Genomic DNA, 17,370 nt, shown 5'->3' on the forward strand with positions numbered 1-17,370 from the left:
CTGTGACCAAAACAGGGAAAAAAAACAGCACTAGAATAGTGACCTGTGCATGGTCTGGTAAGTTTAAAGGGTGTTGAAGAAAAAAAAAAAGGAGATAAAATCTGTTCATTTACAGTAGTTTAATTTCCTCCAATAACCTCCATTTAAAGACATGAAACATCACAATGTGTCCAAATATTTTATTTAAGTGTTTGACATATTGTACTCACTAATTACCTGCCTCTGTGTTCAAGTTTGATTTCTACAGAATCTGAATACTGAAATTTAAAAACTGACTGTGGTGGAACTAAAAACTCAAAACCATTAGTGCAAACATAATTAAAGTTTGTATTTAAATGACAACATAATTCACAAACACAAATTATTAAATGAACAAACAATAAAAGGGAATTATTTGATTTTGTCAACAACTCCAGTGTACTATTTGGAGGATTTTCTGATCAGTACATAGGACATTCAGGAAACTGTAAAGTAAACAAAGTCTGTAGTTCTGTCTACCCGCCCGTCTGTCTGTCTATGGAACATGGTTGACTGTCTGTATGTCAGTCTACCCGTCAGTCTCTCTTTATGGAACATGATCGTCTGTAGGTCAGTATCTAGGTCAGTCTACCCGTCAGTCTTTCTATGGAACATGGTCGTCTGTAGGTCAGTTTCTAGGTCAGTCTACCCGTCAGTCTTTCTATGGAACATGGTCGTCTGTAGGTCAGTATCTAGGTCAGTCTACCCGTCAGTCTTTCTATGGAACATGGTCGTCTGTAGGTCAGTATCTATGTCAGTCTTCCTGTCAGTCTTTCTATGGAACATGGTCGTCTGTAGGTCAGTATCTAGGTCAGTCTTCCCGTTAGTCTTTCTATGGAACATGATCGTCTGTAGGTCAGTATCTATGTCAGTCTACCCGTCAGTCTTTCTATGGAACATTGTCGTCTGTAGGTCAGTATCTAGGTCAGTCTACCCGTCAGTCTTTCTATGGAACATGGTCGTCTGTAGGTCAGTATCTATGTCAGTCTACCCGTCAGTCTTTCTATGGAACATTGTCGTCTGTAGGTCAGTATCTAGGTCAGTCTACCCGTCAGTCTTTCTATGGAACATTGTCGTCTGTAGGTCAGTATCTAGGTCAGTCTACCCGTCAGTCTTTCTATGGAACATGGTCGTCTGTAGGTCAGTATCTAGGTCAGTCTTCCTGTCAGTCTTTCTATGGAACATGGTCGTCTGTAGGTCAGTATCTATGTCAGTCTTCCCGTCAGTCTTTCTATGGAACATGGTCGTCTGTAGGTCAGTATCTATGTCAGTCTTCCCGTCAGTCTTTCTATGGAACATGGTCGTCTGTAGGTCAGTATCTAGGTCAGTCTTCCCGTTAGTCTTTCTATGGAACATGGTCGTCTGTAGGTCAGTATCTAGGTCAGTCTTCCTGTCAGTCTTTCTATGGAACATGGTCGTCTGTAGGTCAGTATCTAGGTCAGTCTACCCATCAGTCTGTCAATGGAACATGGTCTTGTTGTATTTGGGTCAGTCTTTAGGTCCATCACTCAGTGGAAGACTGTTTGTCTCCAGCGTTTGTCGGGTGTAAACGGCCACAGGGCGTCGGTGATGGCAGAGGTGAAAGGTCGTGGTGTGACACTGAGGCCAAGCAGCTCCAGACGAGAACAGTTCAGCTGACTGTTCATTGGACGAAGAGCAGCTGCTGCTGCCGGCTGCTCTGTTAGCTGCAGACAGTCAGACAGGTGTAGTTTAGATAAGTACATGCACAACGGAGGTATGTGCATACCTACATTTTAGTCAGCATATACTGATGAGTTTATCTGTTGGTATACTTACAGGTATGAGGTGGTGTGATGGGAGGTTAAACGCCTGAGCGATGGAGACCGCCATCTCATACTTAGTCATCTGCTCTTTAGCTGAGAAATGAAACACACCTCTGATAGATGGATCCTGAGGAGAATGTAAGGAAGAGAGAAGGGAGGAAAGAGAGGGGGGGATGAAAGAAGGGGAGAGAAACAAGAGTGAGTCAGACATGGAAAGGAGAACTGCTTGATTATGTCAGTATGACTGACTGGATTATGTCCATGTGACTGGATTATTTCAGTGTGACTGGATTATTTCAGTGTGACTGACTGGATTATGACTGTGTGATTGACTGGATTATTTCAGTGTGACTGACTGGATTATTTCAGTGTTACTGACCGGATTTTTTCAGTGTGACTGACTGGGTTATGTCTGTGTTACTGACTGGATTATGTTTGTGTGATTGACTGGATTATTTCAGTGTGACTGACTAGATTACCTGTGTCTGATTGATGGGATTATGACTGTGTGATTGACTGGATTATGTCTGTGTCACTGACTGAATTATGACTGTGTTACTGACTAGATTATTTTAATTGAATTAACTAGATTATTTCTGTGTTACTGACTGGATTATTTCAGTTTGATTGACTGGATTGTTTCAGTGATTACTTCAGTTTTCATTTCTGAAAGTCTGATGACAGCCTACCTCTCTTGCTCTCTCAGAAAGCTGCCTACAAACAGTAGCAACATCTCGTGTGTCCGTTGGAAACCGCTGTTGGCAGTGATCGAGGGTACAACTCTCTGTCGTCTCAACCTTTGTCCACAGTGATGTCACAGCGCTCTCCATCACTGACTCCACCTCCCCGAACAGGACGGGGACCCGCAGTACCACTGCACCTGAGGACAGAGAGGGAGAACGAGAGAGAGGTGAGCAGGTGAGGGTCTTACAGACAGAGGACAGGTGACAGTAACCATTTTGACTATGAAAGCATGCATACAAAAATGACTGAAAATAGTAACAAAGAAGGTAAATGATCTAAAAATCAGCAGATCGATTTCCAACAACCACAATTCAAAAAAAGTTGGGACGCTGTGTAAAATGTAAGAGAAAAAAACAGGAGTTAATGATCATCAAGTCTCATAAACCCCAAATTTTATTCACAATAGAAAGGCTGGAAAAGGGTCTTATGGTTCTAAAGTTTATGTGATGATAGCATATTAAATGACTAGTATGACCACATGTTTGATGCATGTACAAGAATGTCATGTCAGGTTTATGAGTATTGATCAGGCAGGTACCTGGACAGTGTCTGAGTGTCTCTCTCTCCCCCTCCAGTTTACTGCGTCCATAAACGTTGAGAGGATTTGGACTGTCGTCTTCACCGTACGGCGGGTTCCTGCCATCGAACACGTAGTCACTGCTGATGTAGATTAAAAATGCTCCACATGCAGCTGTTAAGAGAAATGGCTGTATCATCATCACATAATTATTCTCCGCTTCTACATCAGATAAAGGAAAGGAAAACGTAGTGGCTACACAGTCTAACACAGAGGAGGTTAAGATTGCTTCAGACTGAACAATTTAAAGCCCAGCTCTTGGAAGAGCTGAAGGCTCCATACTCTGGAGTCATCAAGATCAAACATGTTAGAAGGGCTGCCAAAGGTTGGTTTAAAGAGTAACTAAAGTCAGAGTTTGATTTAAAGAGTAACTTAAGCCAGAGTTTGAGTCAAAGGGTAGGAGAGAGAGAGAGAGAGATATGAGGTAAATAAACAAAGACAAGGAAAACACACAGAATAATATAAGGTCAACAAACACAGGAGTGTGATGACTTACCAGCCTCTTTGGCGAGCATGCTTGTGGCGTGCACGTTAAGGTTAACAGCTGCTTCTGTGTGTCTCTCCACAACATCAGGACGTCTCTCAGCTGCACAGTGGACGATCACATCAGGCTGTAAATCAAATTGTTACATGTGACATTTGCATTGCACTGTATTTTTTATTTTTATTTTGTCTATGAGCGTTATTTTCTTTCTCTGTATGACCGCTTTGCACTCTGTTTTACATATTCCAAATAAATTTCTATCTATATATAAAAAAGGCTATAACATGTTTAAATTGAATCTGTTTGAATTCATTTTTGAAGAAGTGTTTCAAAAGACACCTTTAAGGTAAGAAAGAAGATAGAGACACTGAAAAAAATCATTTAGAGAACCAATTTTGTTATCACATTTTAAGAATGAAGAAAAAGTTCTCAGAATAAAGTCAGAATTCTTAGATCAAAGTCAGAATTCTGAGATTAAAGTCAGAATTCTGAGATTAATGTCAGGATTCTGAGATTAAAGTCAGGATTCTGAGATTAATGTCAGAATTGAAGACCTCAACTTTATACCGGAGGTTGGAAGACTGTTGCCATATTTCATCTTCCAATACAGGAAATCTCTTGAACTGAACATCTTCTTCGTTGTTTTCTTCATGTATCACTGCCAAATTAATAGAGGCAGATACGCCACATACAGTGTTGTGAAAAGTATTTGCCCCCTTTCTGATTCCTGTTTTTTTTTTGTTTTTTTTTTTGCATATTTATCTCACTTAAATGTTTCTGATCATCAAACCGATTTTGATATCTCACAAAGACATCCCAAGTAAATGGAACAAAGAATTCTGCTGCCAGAAAATCTGGATGGTGAACATCCAAGCTCAAGTGCTCTTGGGTTATGCAGCAGGAAAATGGCCCGAAACATACCAGTAAGTCCACCTCTGAATGGCACAAAATAAACAAAATTAAGGTTTTGGAGTGGCCAAGTCAAAGTCTGGCCTTAAATCCAATTGAGATGCTGTGGTGTGACCTTACACGGGCAGTTCATGCTGAAAAACCCTCCAATATGGCTGAGTTTAAACAACTCTGGAAAGAAGAGTGGGTCAACATTCCTCCACAGTGATGAGAAAGACTCATTACCAGTTATTACAAACGCTTGATTTCAGTTATTGCTGCCAGGGGTGGAACAACCAGTAATTAGGTTAAGAGGCAATTACTTTTTCGCACAGGGCCAGATAGGTTTGGATTTTTCCCCTTAATAAATAAAATCATACTTTGGGTTGTCTTTGTGAGATATTAAAATTGGTTTGATGATCCGAAACATTTAAGTGGGCCAAATATGCAAAAAAAAACAGGAATCAGAAAGGAGGCAAATACTTTTTCACGGCAATATGCACGTGGTTTTTAGTCAGAAAACTCACATATTTTTCGTCTACTTGTATTTCCTTATGCCTCTGTTAATATGGAGGTGACGCATGAAGAAAGCAACAAAGAAGAAGTTCAAGTGACTTCCGGCATTAGAAGATGAGGTCCTCGGCTGCATACAGGCACTCTCGGCCCTTTTCAGCTGAGTTAGCAACTGCCTTCAGCAACACCTCAACCAACACTTCTGGTGGTTGAACATCCATAGATGAGGGCCATGTTCCTCCATGAAGGATGTCCGGGATCCTGAAGACAGACACGATGGTAGTGAAGGAGAATAGCAGCACAGTAAAACGTACTGTGTACTCTTGCAGTAGACCTCTGACAGCATCCTCATCTGTGAGATCACATCGAAGAAGGCGGGGCCTGGCTCTCCTGAAACCTGTCCCAATGACTGACCAGCCGCTGCTCTGGAACTCTCTGCAGACCGCCCGACCCAGCAGACCTGTCGCCCCAGTGACCAAGACCCTCTGTGTGGGGACCAGCACTTCCTCCTGGACAAAAAAGGATACTGCCATTACCTGAAGTACTATGGTACCATGGAACAGGATATATAAGTACTATAATGGTACTACTGGGACTAGTACATTATTACTACTGAATTAGTACTAAGACAAGTATATAACCACTATATTATCAGTACTAGAACTAGTACATTAACACTGCAGAATCAGTAGTGGCACTAGTACATCAATACGGTAAAGTTAGTGCGTGGACAATTACATTACTACTATAGTATTAGCAGGGCTGACATTTACACCCACCAAGTAGCCAATTGCAAGTAGATTTCAGCCGTGGTGAGCAACTCAACTAGCCCCTGTGGCCAGTAAAATTCATCAGACTCACAACCTAGTGCAGACTTTAGGCTTCAATCTGCTAAGGGCAAGCATATCAGAGTACTGGATAACAAGCACAGACCTGAACTTTCTAATCCAGCTTTAAAGTTCCTCTCTGACCACGGAGGATTAGAGCGTCATCAGTGTTTGTGTGTATGCATCCCGGCTGTGTGCCTCACAACCGTGAAGTACGTCCATTTTCAGATGTATAGGGAGTTGTGTTTTATTGAGTGGAAAGCTTAAATTGATCAGGTTGATGGGGGAAAATGGAGGATTTGGATCTCATACCAGATAGAGATGATTTGGCATATAACAGCAGCTTTCAAAGAGGCGGGCCTCCCCTGGGGGCGCCACAGAACTTCAGGGGAGGCGCCAAACCATAAACCAGGAAAAAAGTGATTAGCTTTGCTAACTTCTGCTGTGCATGGAGCAAAATGAATAGACTTACAGTTACTTCAAGGCAGTGATACTCAACATGTGATTTGTGATTATCTGTGGCTCTTTTATGTCTTAATTTGAAATATTATTCCCCAAGAAAACTTAAAAAGGGGAAACTTTTTTGTCCCTTTGTATCATTTTTTGATACTTTTCATCCATTTAAGCTACCTTTTGTCATTAAATACCACTTTTTTCCAATTTTTGCCCTTTTCCACCATCTATTTTGCCACTTTTAGCCCATTAAAGCATCCTTTTGTCATTAAATACCATTTTTCTCCTACTTTTTGCCCACTTTTGCCACTCTTGACTGCTTTTTACTCAATTTTTTGCCTTGTTTTTGCCACATTTGGACCATTTTTTTGTCACTTCTCACCCATCTTTTTTCCCTTTTTACCCCCATTTTTGCCCCTTTTCACCCATTTTTGCTGCTTTTTGACCATTTTTGCCATCTTTAACTTATTTTAATTGCTACTTCAAGCTCTTTGGTTGAGCAGGGTGAAGGATTATCAGAGCAGAATAATCAGGTAGTATTGGCGATAAATTTATTACTAACACCAAATAACTGATTACCTGGTAAAGATGGATGTTTAAAAACATTTGCAGACCAAAATATCAAAGATATATAAATGTTAAAAATATTTAAAATTAGACATAAATGTTTTAAATACTGTTAAGTTTTTTTCCAATCTGATCTTTATGTGGGTGGGGGTCCACCGAATGAATCATTTCCTCTTAGGGGAGGCTCACTCTCACACACTTTGAAAATCCCTGGCATACAGCACAGTTTCCCAACAACAGAATTGTGGCTAGGAGAAATACTGAGTGGCTAGTAACTTTGAAAACCACGAGCCACAGTGGTGAGCAAACAAAACAAATGTCAAGCCCTGAGTATTAGTCTTGGGACTAGTACATTAATGCTTTACTATTAGATAGGTAGTTATAAATTAACTCAAGTGTAACTCTAGGTTCTTTCCTAGTTGGCCTGCTATAATATTTAACTATTATATCATCTTATAAAATAATAATCATACTGAGGTAGAACATTAGACATTCAATTATAAATTAACTCAGGTCCTAGAATCTCCCTTAGTTTGCATGTTATAATATATTTAACTATTACATCACCTTGTTAAATAACAGTCATACTCGGGTTTAATATTATATATTTCATTGTAAATTAACTCAGGTGTGACTCTAGAGTCTTCCCTAGTAAGCCTGTTAGCCGTTAGCATTGTTAGCTCTGACCAGGTGAGCCTTTACCTGGACCAGCTGCACGCGGCCCGGGCTGAAATGGATCCGTAGTTCTGCGCCTGCGCAACTCATCTCTCTGTGACGTTCTGGTATCAGTTATTGATGAGTTATCGATTAATCGGGGGTCTCTCTGATTTACTGCTGCGCACTAACCTCTCTCTTCCGCCTCTGCTCTGACGTCATCAGCTGTTTGCCGTAAAGCGGCTGCCGTGGTGACGCTAAAGGGTTAGCATCTAGCATACAGAAAACTGATTTACGAAGAAACAGAGCAGGATGGGGAAATTAACGGAGCGAGAGAGGGTCCGATAGGACCAGATCTGCCCAGAACCAGAGACCCGGAGACCAGATCCAACTGGATCAAACTGACGAATACAACAGCGACAGGGATGAGACTGGCACGGACACAAAAAATGCCGTTACACCGGTGTCAGAACTCAGTAGATACTTTAAACTCAATTCGTTCAACGGAGATAGAAGAGAGACAGCTAAACAAACAAACAAATAAATAAACAACCAGGGAACCCATCAGTACTCTACCTCCGAGCCTGAGATCTGAAACCCCGGCATCAGACCAAGAAAGACCAGAGAGACCAGTTTAGACGGGCCACAAGCTGCACTAGAGTCCGGTAGAGTCCAGCAGAGCCTGGTAGAGTCCAGTAGAGTCCAATAGAGTCAAAGGAGCTTATCAGAAGACCTCAGAAAAAAATCTAGACAGTCCGTCTTTCTCTTTTTCTAGTACTGTAGTTGTTGATTTTCTTCTTCTGTGGTTTATTAGCATCTGGTAATACACTGCTGAATGCAGCACCGCCCCCTGGTGAACTGTAGCTCTTAACAAATGTCTTCAGAAATCCTGGGCTTTATCTCACACTCTTAATTAAACTGGTTAAATACATGTGGATTAACCATATGAACTCTTTCAGCTAAGGCCTAAAAAACCTACTTCCTGTTGCATGCGTTCACTGCATTGCCATGGCAACAGGGTTTGAGGAAAGCCTCTGAGCTTTCAATGGCAGAATGGCCAAGGTGCTGGGATGTTCCACACCACTTTAGATCGAACAAAGTCCCTTTGTGACAGAATCAGTTAACATCAATGTATTCAGGTTCATATCTGCTGTTGTAATAAATTCTATTTTTGGAACTGTATCAAGGTTCTTCCTCCTAATTTGGCATGATTTTGGCCCCGCCCTATGGAGAAAACTTAAGCTTTTCATTACTTTAGACCTTTATCTTGTAATGATGGACAGAGATATGGAGGTCCTTCAGTTCTGAAACGTGTAAATCCATCCAAAATGTGACCTTTACCCTTAATGATCTCACTACCTTTACAGATTTTTAAAAGATGGTAAATTAGTTTATTCTTTGAGTGGACATGATCCAAAAGTGTACCAATGTTCATGAATGTAGTTTTAATAAGGGGGAGGGTATCCAAAAAGGATTGTTGGGGGTGCTGTGGAGGGTTTATGCACGAAACCACAGATATGGTTAATTTTCAAAGATACTATAATATCTGCAAAGTTTGGTGACTTTTTTTAGGATCTGTGAAGGTCCCCAAGTCAGCAATTTATCCAACAAAGGAATCATTCCTGTAATTTTGAAAAGGTCGTCACCCCAGGGTCCTAGGATTGGGTCTTACCCACAAAGTCCTAGAATAGGGTCCTCTCACTGAGGTACTAGAAATGATCCAACCTCAAAGGTTCTTAAATAATACCTTACCTCAAAGGTCCTAGAAAAGGGTCCTAGCTGTGCGCAGTGAGCAGTGTGTCAGTAATTAATCCAACACCACTCGAACCATGACACCATGACAAATAGGTGACTAATCTTTTGACCGTTTATTTTAATTTTTTGCCAGAGCTACTGAGTCCATTACTTTTCAATCAGGCTCCACACAAATGGGGCCCTATGGGAATTGACTCATTTAGGAGACAGCCTCTAGTGGACACTAGAGGAATTACAGTCTGTTGGAACTTGGCTTCATTTCTTCTTATTAATCAGTCTTTATTTAGGGGGGCTGGATGCTAAGCAGGTCGGTCCTACTGTCAGCTTCCTGTCAGAGCTCATCTGTAACATCACAGCTTCATTGAAAAATAATAACTTTTAAAAATGTTGATCAACAAGTGAAAACAACAAACAAAGCAGACCTCACAGTTTTGGACCTTCTGCTCTGTTCTGGTTCAGGCATTTAAATCTTCTCATTTTAGTCAAACTCTAAAATACCAACGTGTTTGTGTAGAAGTGAAGCACACGTGCTGCAGGCTCGTCTGTCAGTCACCTCCTAAAATAGAAACCTGCAGCCTGATACAACCCTCTCTCTCTCTGTTCATGAATATGTCTCTCACCCTTTCACTCTCTATCTGAGCCTGCAGTCTGTCACCAACACATTGCTCGCTCTCTCGCTCTCTCATGCGGGACGGTTGGTGTTGATCGCCCGAGCAGAGACAGCTGTGGGAAAGAAAGACGGTCAAACTTTAGCACCAAAGAAACTCTGAACTGATCTTTTGAGCTCCTTTAAGTTCTTGCAACATTTGATCATCCGAAAAATGTTGGAAATATCAAAAACCACAATGGACCTGGACCTTGACTGAATCCTTCTCCAATAGGAACCTGGAGTGGACAGTCTGAACCCGGAGCAGGAAAACCTCTGACCCAGATCCTGATTTGATCCAGATTCAGTCCGGTATTTGATCCACCTTAATCCTGATATAGTTTAGATTTCATTCTGATTTGGTTCTGGTTCTGGTTCTGTCCCAAATTTAATCCAGTTTGATCCAGATCGTGGTGTTGCATCTGTTGGAGGTGAAACGAATCATAGAATAATCTGATCACAGGGGTTGTATTAAATCATTTACCTCTAATAATATTTGTTCAATAAATGGTTTCTATGTTTATTAACAAACAGATGAAAAAGATAGTGGAGTGATAATTAGGGCTGTCACAAGAAATTATTTTATTATGATATTTCACATCCTTTTCATCTCAGTGTAATTTTTTTTGTATTTAAATCTGTTTCTCTCATGTCTGGCTAACTGACTTATTACTATTTTTACTATTATCATTATTATTATTATTATTATTATTATTATTGTAAAATTGAGGAGCAGTGATGGACTTTTAATTACTATTATTATTATTATTATTGAGTTATTATAATTGAATTTAGTGATGGACTTAATAATATTATTTTTAATTCAATTTATATTGTAATATTGAGGATTGTGATGATTTATAATAATAATAATATTGATATTATTATTTTATTGCATTATTATCTTTATTTTTTGTAATATTGAGGACTGGGGATGGACTTATAAGTACTATTATTTATATACTTACTATAATTGTTAGTATTCTGTAATATTACTGTTATAATTACCATAATTATTACAATTACTTTTTATTTATATTTATTATTGTTATTATTATTATTGCTTTTGTTACTATTATTATTATTATTATTATTATTACTACTATTATTATCATTATTGTTTTTGTTACTACTATTATTATTATTCTTATTCTTATTCTTATTCTTATTCTTCTTCTTATTATTATTTCTTCTTCTTATTATTATTATTATCATTTGTTTCTTCTTCTTCTTCTTCTTCTTATTTGTTTCTTCTTCTTATTATTATTATTATTACCTCCACCAGGGAAGTTATGTGATCGGATGGGTTTGTTCATTTGTTAGTTAGTTAGTTAGTTTGTTTGTTAGCAACATAGCTCAAAAATCTATGGACAGATTTTCAGGAAATTTTCAGGAAATATCAGAAATGGCATAAGGAAGAACTGATTAGATTTTGGGAGTGATCTGGATCACTGTCTGGATTCAGGAAGTTTTTAAAGGATTCTGTACTATTGGGAGATAGGGCTAACGGCGGTGGTCTGCACTGTTACCACTTTACACCAGGAGATGGCGGACATGAGTAACTTCAATCCCAGCAGCATTTTTTTTGGTGTGTTTCTATTCAAAGTTTTGGAGTTTATAGAGTTTGAAAGACACACGCCCGGTCAAGGAGACGAGTTGGAGTGTATCAGAGAGAAAGACAGCGAATTGTAGCGAGAATACTCACAATGCTGGGAGGAATAGAGGAATATTCACCCTCTGCCATGACTTCCAGTCGTCCAGTGAGACCATGGGTGAGACTGTCAGTGCATCTGTTGGCATCAGCAGGCAACACTTCCACCATGACAGGCCACCCATAGGGAAGCCAATGCTTAAATCATCATGTTTCCACCCTCCTGTAAAGGGAGTAAATGGGTGGATGCCAAGGTGGTGGGGGGGGCACATGGGGACAGATCCAGGAATTTTTTAAAGGATTCTTCACTATTGGGGAATAGGGCTAATGGCGGAGGTCTGTGCTCTCTGAGTGCTTTTTTAAAGTTGTTATTGTTTAATATGACTATTATAATTACCATAATTATTATAATTACTATATATAAAAAAATAATAATAATAATTATTATTATACACAAAGGACCAGTGGTGGACTTATTTAAACACTGTGGCTGCAGGATGTAGAGTCACCATTGTAAGGGACAATAAAGCAGCCGATTAATGGCATTACTTGGATTATGTGATTAATGGAAATTAATCTGGTAAGAAAATGAAGTGCACTAATTTTGGACCTAAATAGATCACTATTGATGCAGCTAATCTTGACAGCCCTGCTAAAAATGTTTATAGATGAGGTGGTGGCCTGTGAGAGTGATACACTGCTGAAACAGCTTTCTTTGTGTGTTTGTATTTGGGTTTGTTTGTTTCTTTGTTTGTTTTTTGTTGTTTAGTTTATGTTTTCATGTAAACAGCCAATCACCTGATCAGCTGGAGTGAATCAAACTGACAATGGAGCAAGGACGAGGAGGAGAGAAGGCGACATTCCTCAGTGCTCATCGCTGCCCTGAAGTCGACATTCTGCCTCATCACAACTCTATGACACATAACACTCCATCATGTTCACTAGTCCCCGGTGAGAAGAGCTTCGCCTCTACCTGTGCGGGTGAGCGTGCGACAAACTACCTGGACGTCTCACCTACATGCCTCTCTGACAACGATGATGACGGACACGAAGAAGATGATAGCATCAGCGACTGGTCTGAGGAGGATCTGTCCCTCCACTTCTCCCCCTCCGTCATCCTCCCATCAGACGATGACGGGTCTGACCCCGAGAACAGCTTTGAGTGCATCGACATCACCATGGAAACCATGGTAAGTGTCACCGTTAAACCTGACAAGAGATGCCAAACACATACGTTCAACTCTCTATAACCCTCTCTAATGATCCAATCATTTTAACTCTCTCTAACCATAACCAGTCAGTCTGACTCTAGCCCTAATGAACCAGCCACATTAACGCTTGTCTTGTGGCGATTGTTTAGAACAACAGGTACCATGGCCATTTGTGATTGGTATATTCATCAGGTGTTTTCAATTTTTTCACTAGATGCCAGGTCAAAAGGGGGAGGGGCTAAAGATGGTCCCAAAGCGACAGATTCATCTAAAGAAGAAGGATGAAAGAAGCACAGAGAAATTTCAGGTTCGCCCCGTGACATGGGTTACACTAGTTGGTTACACGTCTGTCGTTAACTTGTGCTTCTCTTTACCTGTCCACAGGTAAAGGAGGAGTCTTCTGATGGGGGCGGGGCTAACACTGAGGATCTACGCCCACATGTTCATCCTGATTTGCTGCGTCGACAGAACAGTATGCCCGCCTCTCTACACACCAGCAGTGACTCTGAGAACTACAGGGTCTACAAGGGCCTGATAACAGGGGCCAGCCAAGGTATCTATGAGGATTCTCAGGGCCACGCCCACACGGTCACTCTAGGGGATTCAAGACTGACTTTGAAAAATGGCTCCAAAGGGCCATAAGTAGTTTGACTACTTGCTTGTTAATGGTCAACCCTGATCACCTGCTTTCTGTTGTTGGTTCACTTTTTATTTTCAACCTATAGATGATTTCATTTTTACGTTTTATTTACCCAGGAAAGCGTCATTGGGATCAATAATCTCATTTACAAGGGTGTCCTGGCCAAGACATGCAGCAGCACCTTGTTGTTGTTGCTGATCTACCTGTCTTTTTTCCCTAGGTTTCCACTGAGGAGGGCCATTGTTGTTTATCTACCTTGTTGTTGCTGATCCACTTGCTGAGCCACCTGTTTTTTTCCCCTGGGCTTCCATGGAGGTGGGCCATTATTGTTGTCTACCTGGTGTTGTTGCTGATCTACCTGTTTTTTCCCCCCAGGTTTCCATGGAGGAAGTCCATTATTGTTGTCTACGTGGTATTGTTGCTAATCTACCCATCTGTTTCCCACAAGGTTTCCATGGAGGAGGACCATTGTTGTCCGTCTAACTGGTGTTGTTGTTGCTGATCTACCTGTTTTTTTTCCCCAGGTTTCCACGGAGGAGGACCATTGTTATTTGTCTACCTTGTTGTTGCTGATCTACCTGTTTTTCACTCTGGGTTTCCATGGAAGAGGACCATTATTGTTGTCTACCTGGTGTTGTTGCTGATCTGTTTTTTTTCCCCCAGATTTCCACAGAGGAGGACCAACCTTGTTGTAGTTGTTGTTGCTGATCTACCTGTCTTTTTTCCCTCTAGCCCCCCAAAGTGGAGGAACGTCGAAGCAGCGGCTGCAGAAGTCGTTCTCTTTAGATGAAACCAGGACAAAGATGGCGTCCTGCATCATTAAGAACATTCTTTCTAAGCGAATGCAGGGGGAGAAAACCACAAGTCAGAGCTCCGCCCCTCAGCAGAGAGCGCCAGCATTGGCCTGCTTCCCACCACCTTCAGAACATCAGCTGATGAGTGACAGGGCAAAGGTGGGCGCAGCCGTGGTCAAAGCCCCAGTCCATGTGGTCAGAGATGTGAGAACTTTGGTCAAAAACACCTACAGCCTGTCCTTCTCAACACCGCCTGACAGCAACAAACAAAAAAGCTTCAAGGTGATTGGTCAGGACCAGAGCCCTCCACCAACCTACCAGCAGGCCGTGGGCGTGGCTCACACTGACCAAAACCCGAAAAGATCCAATCAGGTCTTATTTTACAACAACACCTCCAGAGGAGACTCTCAGCTCTCAGCTCTCAGCCAATCACAGGGCAGGAACCAGAGTAAACATTTCAGTTGTTCAACCACTCAGCAGAGACGAAGCAGCGAGCCAGTGATAGGAAGTAAAGCTGATGATGTCACTGGGTCAACAATCAGCAGAGACCTCTCAGAGCTCAGCCAATCAGAGAGAGGAGTAGGGAGGAGTCACCAGGCTGAAGTCATCAGCCCCTCTCCCCCTTCCATGCTGAGCCAGCAGGGGGCCAAAGCCCAGGACCAGACCTCCATCCCAGGTCTCTCCTCTGCCTTTGTCCCCAGCTCCTCCCAGCAGATCCTCCAACCCTGTTTCTACCAGACCCAGGTTTTACCCGTGTACCCCCCAACCCTGCCCCCACACTTTAGGGGGGTCGGCTACATGAGCTACATCCAGACCCCCCCACTGGCCCCTCCACCAGTGCCTGTGTGTCAGGTTCTGAGGAGGTCTGAGGACAGTAAGTCACCAGAAAAAAACTTGGACCGTCCTGATCAGAAGAGGTCTTTAGGGAGCCAGGAGAGCGAAGGCAGCAACGCAAGAACAGCACAGGGGCAACATGAGCAACAACAACTTCAACAGCAACTTTCAGAACAACTTCAACGGCAACTTCAGCAACAACTTCAGCGGCAAATTCCGGAGCAGCTTTCAGAACAACTTCAAAAGCAACTTCCAGAGAAAATTCAGCCTCAGAGGCTCCAGTCTCACCTCCACCAGATTGTACATGCAAGGGCGGGACCTAACATCCTGGTTGACCTCACAGGTGCCACTTATGCACCAGGAGCCTTACTCAGTGGCCCCTCCCACTGCCACCTCATGTTCGACCCTAGAGGCGGGACTTGCTTCCTTTTGGACACGCCCCCTATGCCTCAGAGAAAGATGCTGCTGGATCCAGAAACAGGTCACTACGTCCAGGTGCTTGTACCTGCATCAAGCTCCGCCCCAAACTCCAGTCTGTTCCCAGTGCATGGCCCAAACCCCAGCCCCTTAATGATAAACTCCATCCATCCAATGATAAACCCCACCCAGTCTGTCATGTCAATGATGCAGGTTCAGCCCCCTATGGCGGTTTTCTCCTCCCCTGGACTACAGTTCCCTGCCCCACCTCACCAGTAACATCCACACCTGCACCGATAAATACCCTTAATAATGCATACACATCCTGTACCTACATCCTTCATATATATATATATATATATATATATATGTATATATATATATATATAATCATATATACACACTACCTATGTCTACATACACAGGTAAACACATCGGCAGGTGAGGTTTGTGATGCTGATGGTTTAATCCACCCAAAACCACAAAGTGAAGTTTGTCTGCCTGATTGTTTCTGTTATCAACCAACTGACCAACTCATTGATCTCTAATTTTTGATTATTGATTTGACGTCACAGAGTTTACACTGTTGATTATTGATTATTGATTTGATACATCAGAGTTTACACCTGTAATTACTATTGATTTGATGTCACAGAGTTTACACCTTTAATTATTTATTTGCTCTCACAGTTTACCCTTTTAATTGTTGATTATTGCACCCTTATGTCATGATGTCACTGAAGGTCATTTTTATGGATATTTCTGAAAAGGATCACATTGATGGATCTGACTGAGGTTTAAACTGTAAATAAGAACAAATAAAAATGAGAATTTCCAACAGAATCAATTTTGTGAATTTATTTTAATCCCCTTTAGCCCCCAAGTTTTATTTTGATCCTGATTAATCTTTAAATTTAAACAGTAATTTGTCCTGATTTAAATCATAGTTGCATCATCTCCTCAGACTCTAAAACCAAAAGCATTTTTAGTATTTTTATAATATATATCATAATTTGTAGGTGTGTAAATTGATACATTGGATATTGGTTATTATGTTCCTGATCTGAAGGCCCTCTATTTTAAGTAAGAAGACATTCACATCGTTAAAAAATGTCACTGTAGTCAAATACAGGTCTTTGTTATTTTTGTTAAAAGAGATTTTTATTAAACACAGAAACCTGTCAGTAATTAAATCATTAAAATATCTGATATCGATCACAGGCTCACATTCTGAATTGGATCAAAATCATATCATCGCAGATTTGTGATATCAGAAAATATATTTTTGTCCTCAATATCAATATCAGGATGAAACAGGCAATTTACCTAAAAACCCCTAATAATCTATATGTGAAAAAACACATTTAGAGATTACATTATTAAAAAACAGGTTTATTTTTAACAGACAAGTACACAAAAAACATCAATCATCTTAGAAATATCTGTTTGCTTTATGGTTAAAACATCTCTATGTTAACATGGAAACTAAGCCAAAACAGTTGATCTAAAGGAGTCACAAATGATAAAGACAATAATAATAATGAAAAAAAAAAAAAAACAATTAGCAAAAAATAACAGTAATAACCATAACAGCAATGATGATGAAATAACAATAATACAATTATTATTATTATTATTATTATTAATAATTATTATCATTATTATTTATAACAAAGATAATAATGACAAAATAACAATAGCAAAAAATAATGGTAATAAGCATAACTGCAATGATGATAAAAATAACAATAATGCAATTGTTATTATTATTATTATTATTATTATTAATGAAAATATTAACAACAATGATGATGAAAATAACAATAGTACAATTCCACTATTATTATTTATCATTATTATTATTATTATTTTGAATAATAATAATAATAATAATACTAATACTACTACTAATA

At 40.4% G+C, this 17,370-nt stretch overlaps 2 protein-coding genes across 5 annotated transcripts; one reads left to right on the plus strand and one right to left on the minus strand.

Annotated features, from left to right (window-relative positions):
- Positions 1-104: 104 nt before the first annotated feature.
- Positions 105-8,315, minus strand: mat2b (methionine adenosyltransferase II, beta). 2 transcript variants are annotated; one of them, XM_041801070.1, is made up of 7 exons: positions 8,086-8,315; positions 5,323-5,517; positions 3,620-3,734; positions 3,085-3,237; positions 2,492-2,682; positions 1,816-1,929; positions 105-1,703 (listed from the first exon to the last, which is right to left on the minus strand). In XM_041801070.1, the coding sequence occupies exons 1-7, from the start codon at positions 8,113-8,115 to the stop codon at positions 1,527-1,529; spliced, it is 975 nt and encodes a 324-aa protein (XP_041657004.1). In that variant the 5' UTR covers positions 8,116-8,315; the 3' UTR covers positions 105-1,526. The 2 variants fall into 2 exon arrangements, with proteins under 2 accessions (XP_041657004.1, XP_041657003.1); XM_041801069.1 differs by lacking the exon at positions 8,086-8,315 and adding an exon at positions 7,558-7,736.
- A 1,627-nt stretch (positions 8,316-9,942) lies between these two features.
- prob1 (proline-rich basic protein 1) lies at positions 9,943-16,297 on the plus strand. Of its 3 annotated transcripts, none has more exons than XM_041801691.1 (5): positions 9,943-10,222; positions 12,331-12,751; positions 12,987-13,079; positions 13,157-13,325; positions 14,145-16,297. In XM_041801691.1, exons 2-5 carry the CDS (start codon positions 12,389-12,391, stop codon positions 15,734-15,736), a joined length of 2,217 nt encoding a protein of 738 aa, XP_041657625.1. In that variant the 5' UTR covers positions 9,943-10,222; positions 12,331-12,388; the 3' UTR covers positions 15,737-16,297. The 3 variants fall into 3 exon arrangements, with proteins under 3 accessions (XP_041657625.1, XP_041657626.1, XP_041657627.1); XM_041801692.1 differs by having other exon boundaries at positions 12,352-12,751; XM_041801693.1 differs by lacking the exon at positions 9,943-10,222 and adding an exon at positions 11,646-11,682 and having other exon boundaries at positions 12,352-12,751.
- Positions 16,298-17,370: the final 1,073 nt, after the last annotated feature.

The sequence above is a fragment of the Cheilinus undulatus genome, linkage group 12 (genome assembly GCF_018320785.1).
Source record: "Cheilinus undulatus linkage group 12, ASM1832078v1, whole genome shotgun sequence".
In the NCBI taxonomy this organism is placed as follows: Eukaryota; Metazoa; Chordata; class Actinopteri; order Labriformes; family Labridae; genus Cheilinus; species Cheilinus undulatus.

What these genes read in the sequence shown, in the direction of transcription:
- prob1 (XM_041801691.1), top strand. Translation starts at nt 12,389, where the DNA reads ATGGAGCAAGGACGAGGAGGAGAGAAGGCGACATTCCTCAGTGCTCAT. An exon ending in ACATCACCATGGAAACCATG is followed by an intron (nt 12,752 to 12,986) that starts GTAAGTGTCACC and finishes TTTTTTCACTAG; the next exon opens with ATGCCAGGTCAAAAGGGGGA. An exon ending in GAAGCACAGAGAAATTTCAG is followed by an intron (nt 13,080 to 13,156) that starts GTTCGCCCCGTG and finishes ACCTGTCCACAG; the next exon opens with GTAAAGGAGGAGTCTTCTGA.
- mat2b (XM_041801069.1), bottom strand. Translation starts at nt 7,620, where the DNA reads ATGAGTTGCGCAGGCGCAGAACTACGGATCCATTTCAGCCCGGGCCGC. An exon ending in GCCGCGTGCAGCTGGTCCAG is followed by an intron (nt 5,518 to 7,557) that starts GTAAAGGCTCAC and finishes TTTTTTGTCCAG; the next exon opens with GAGGAAGTGCTGGTCCCCAC. An exon ending in CATGCTCGCCAAAGAGGCTG is followed by an intron (nt 3,238 to 3,619) that starts GTAAGTCATCAC and finishes TTCTCTTAACAG; the next exon opens with CTGCATGTGGAGCATTTTTA.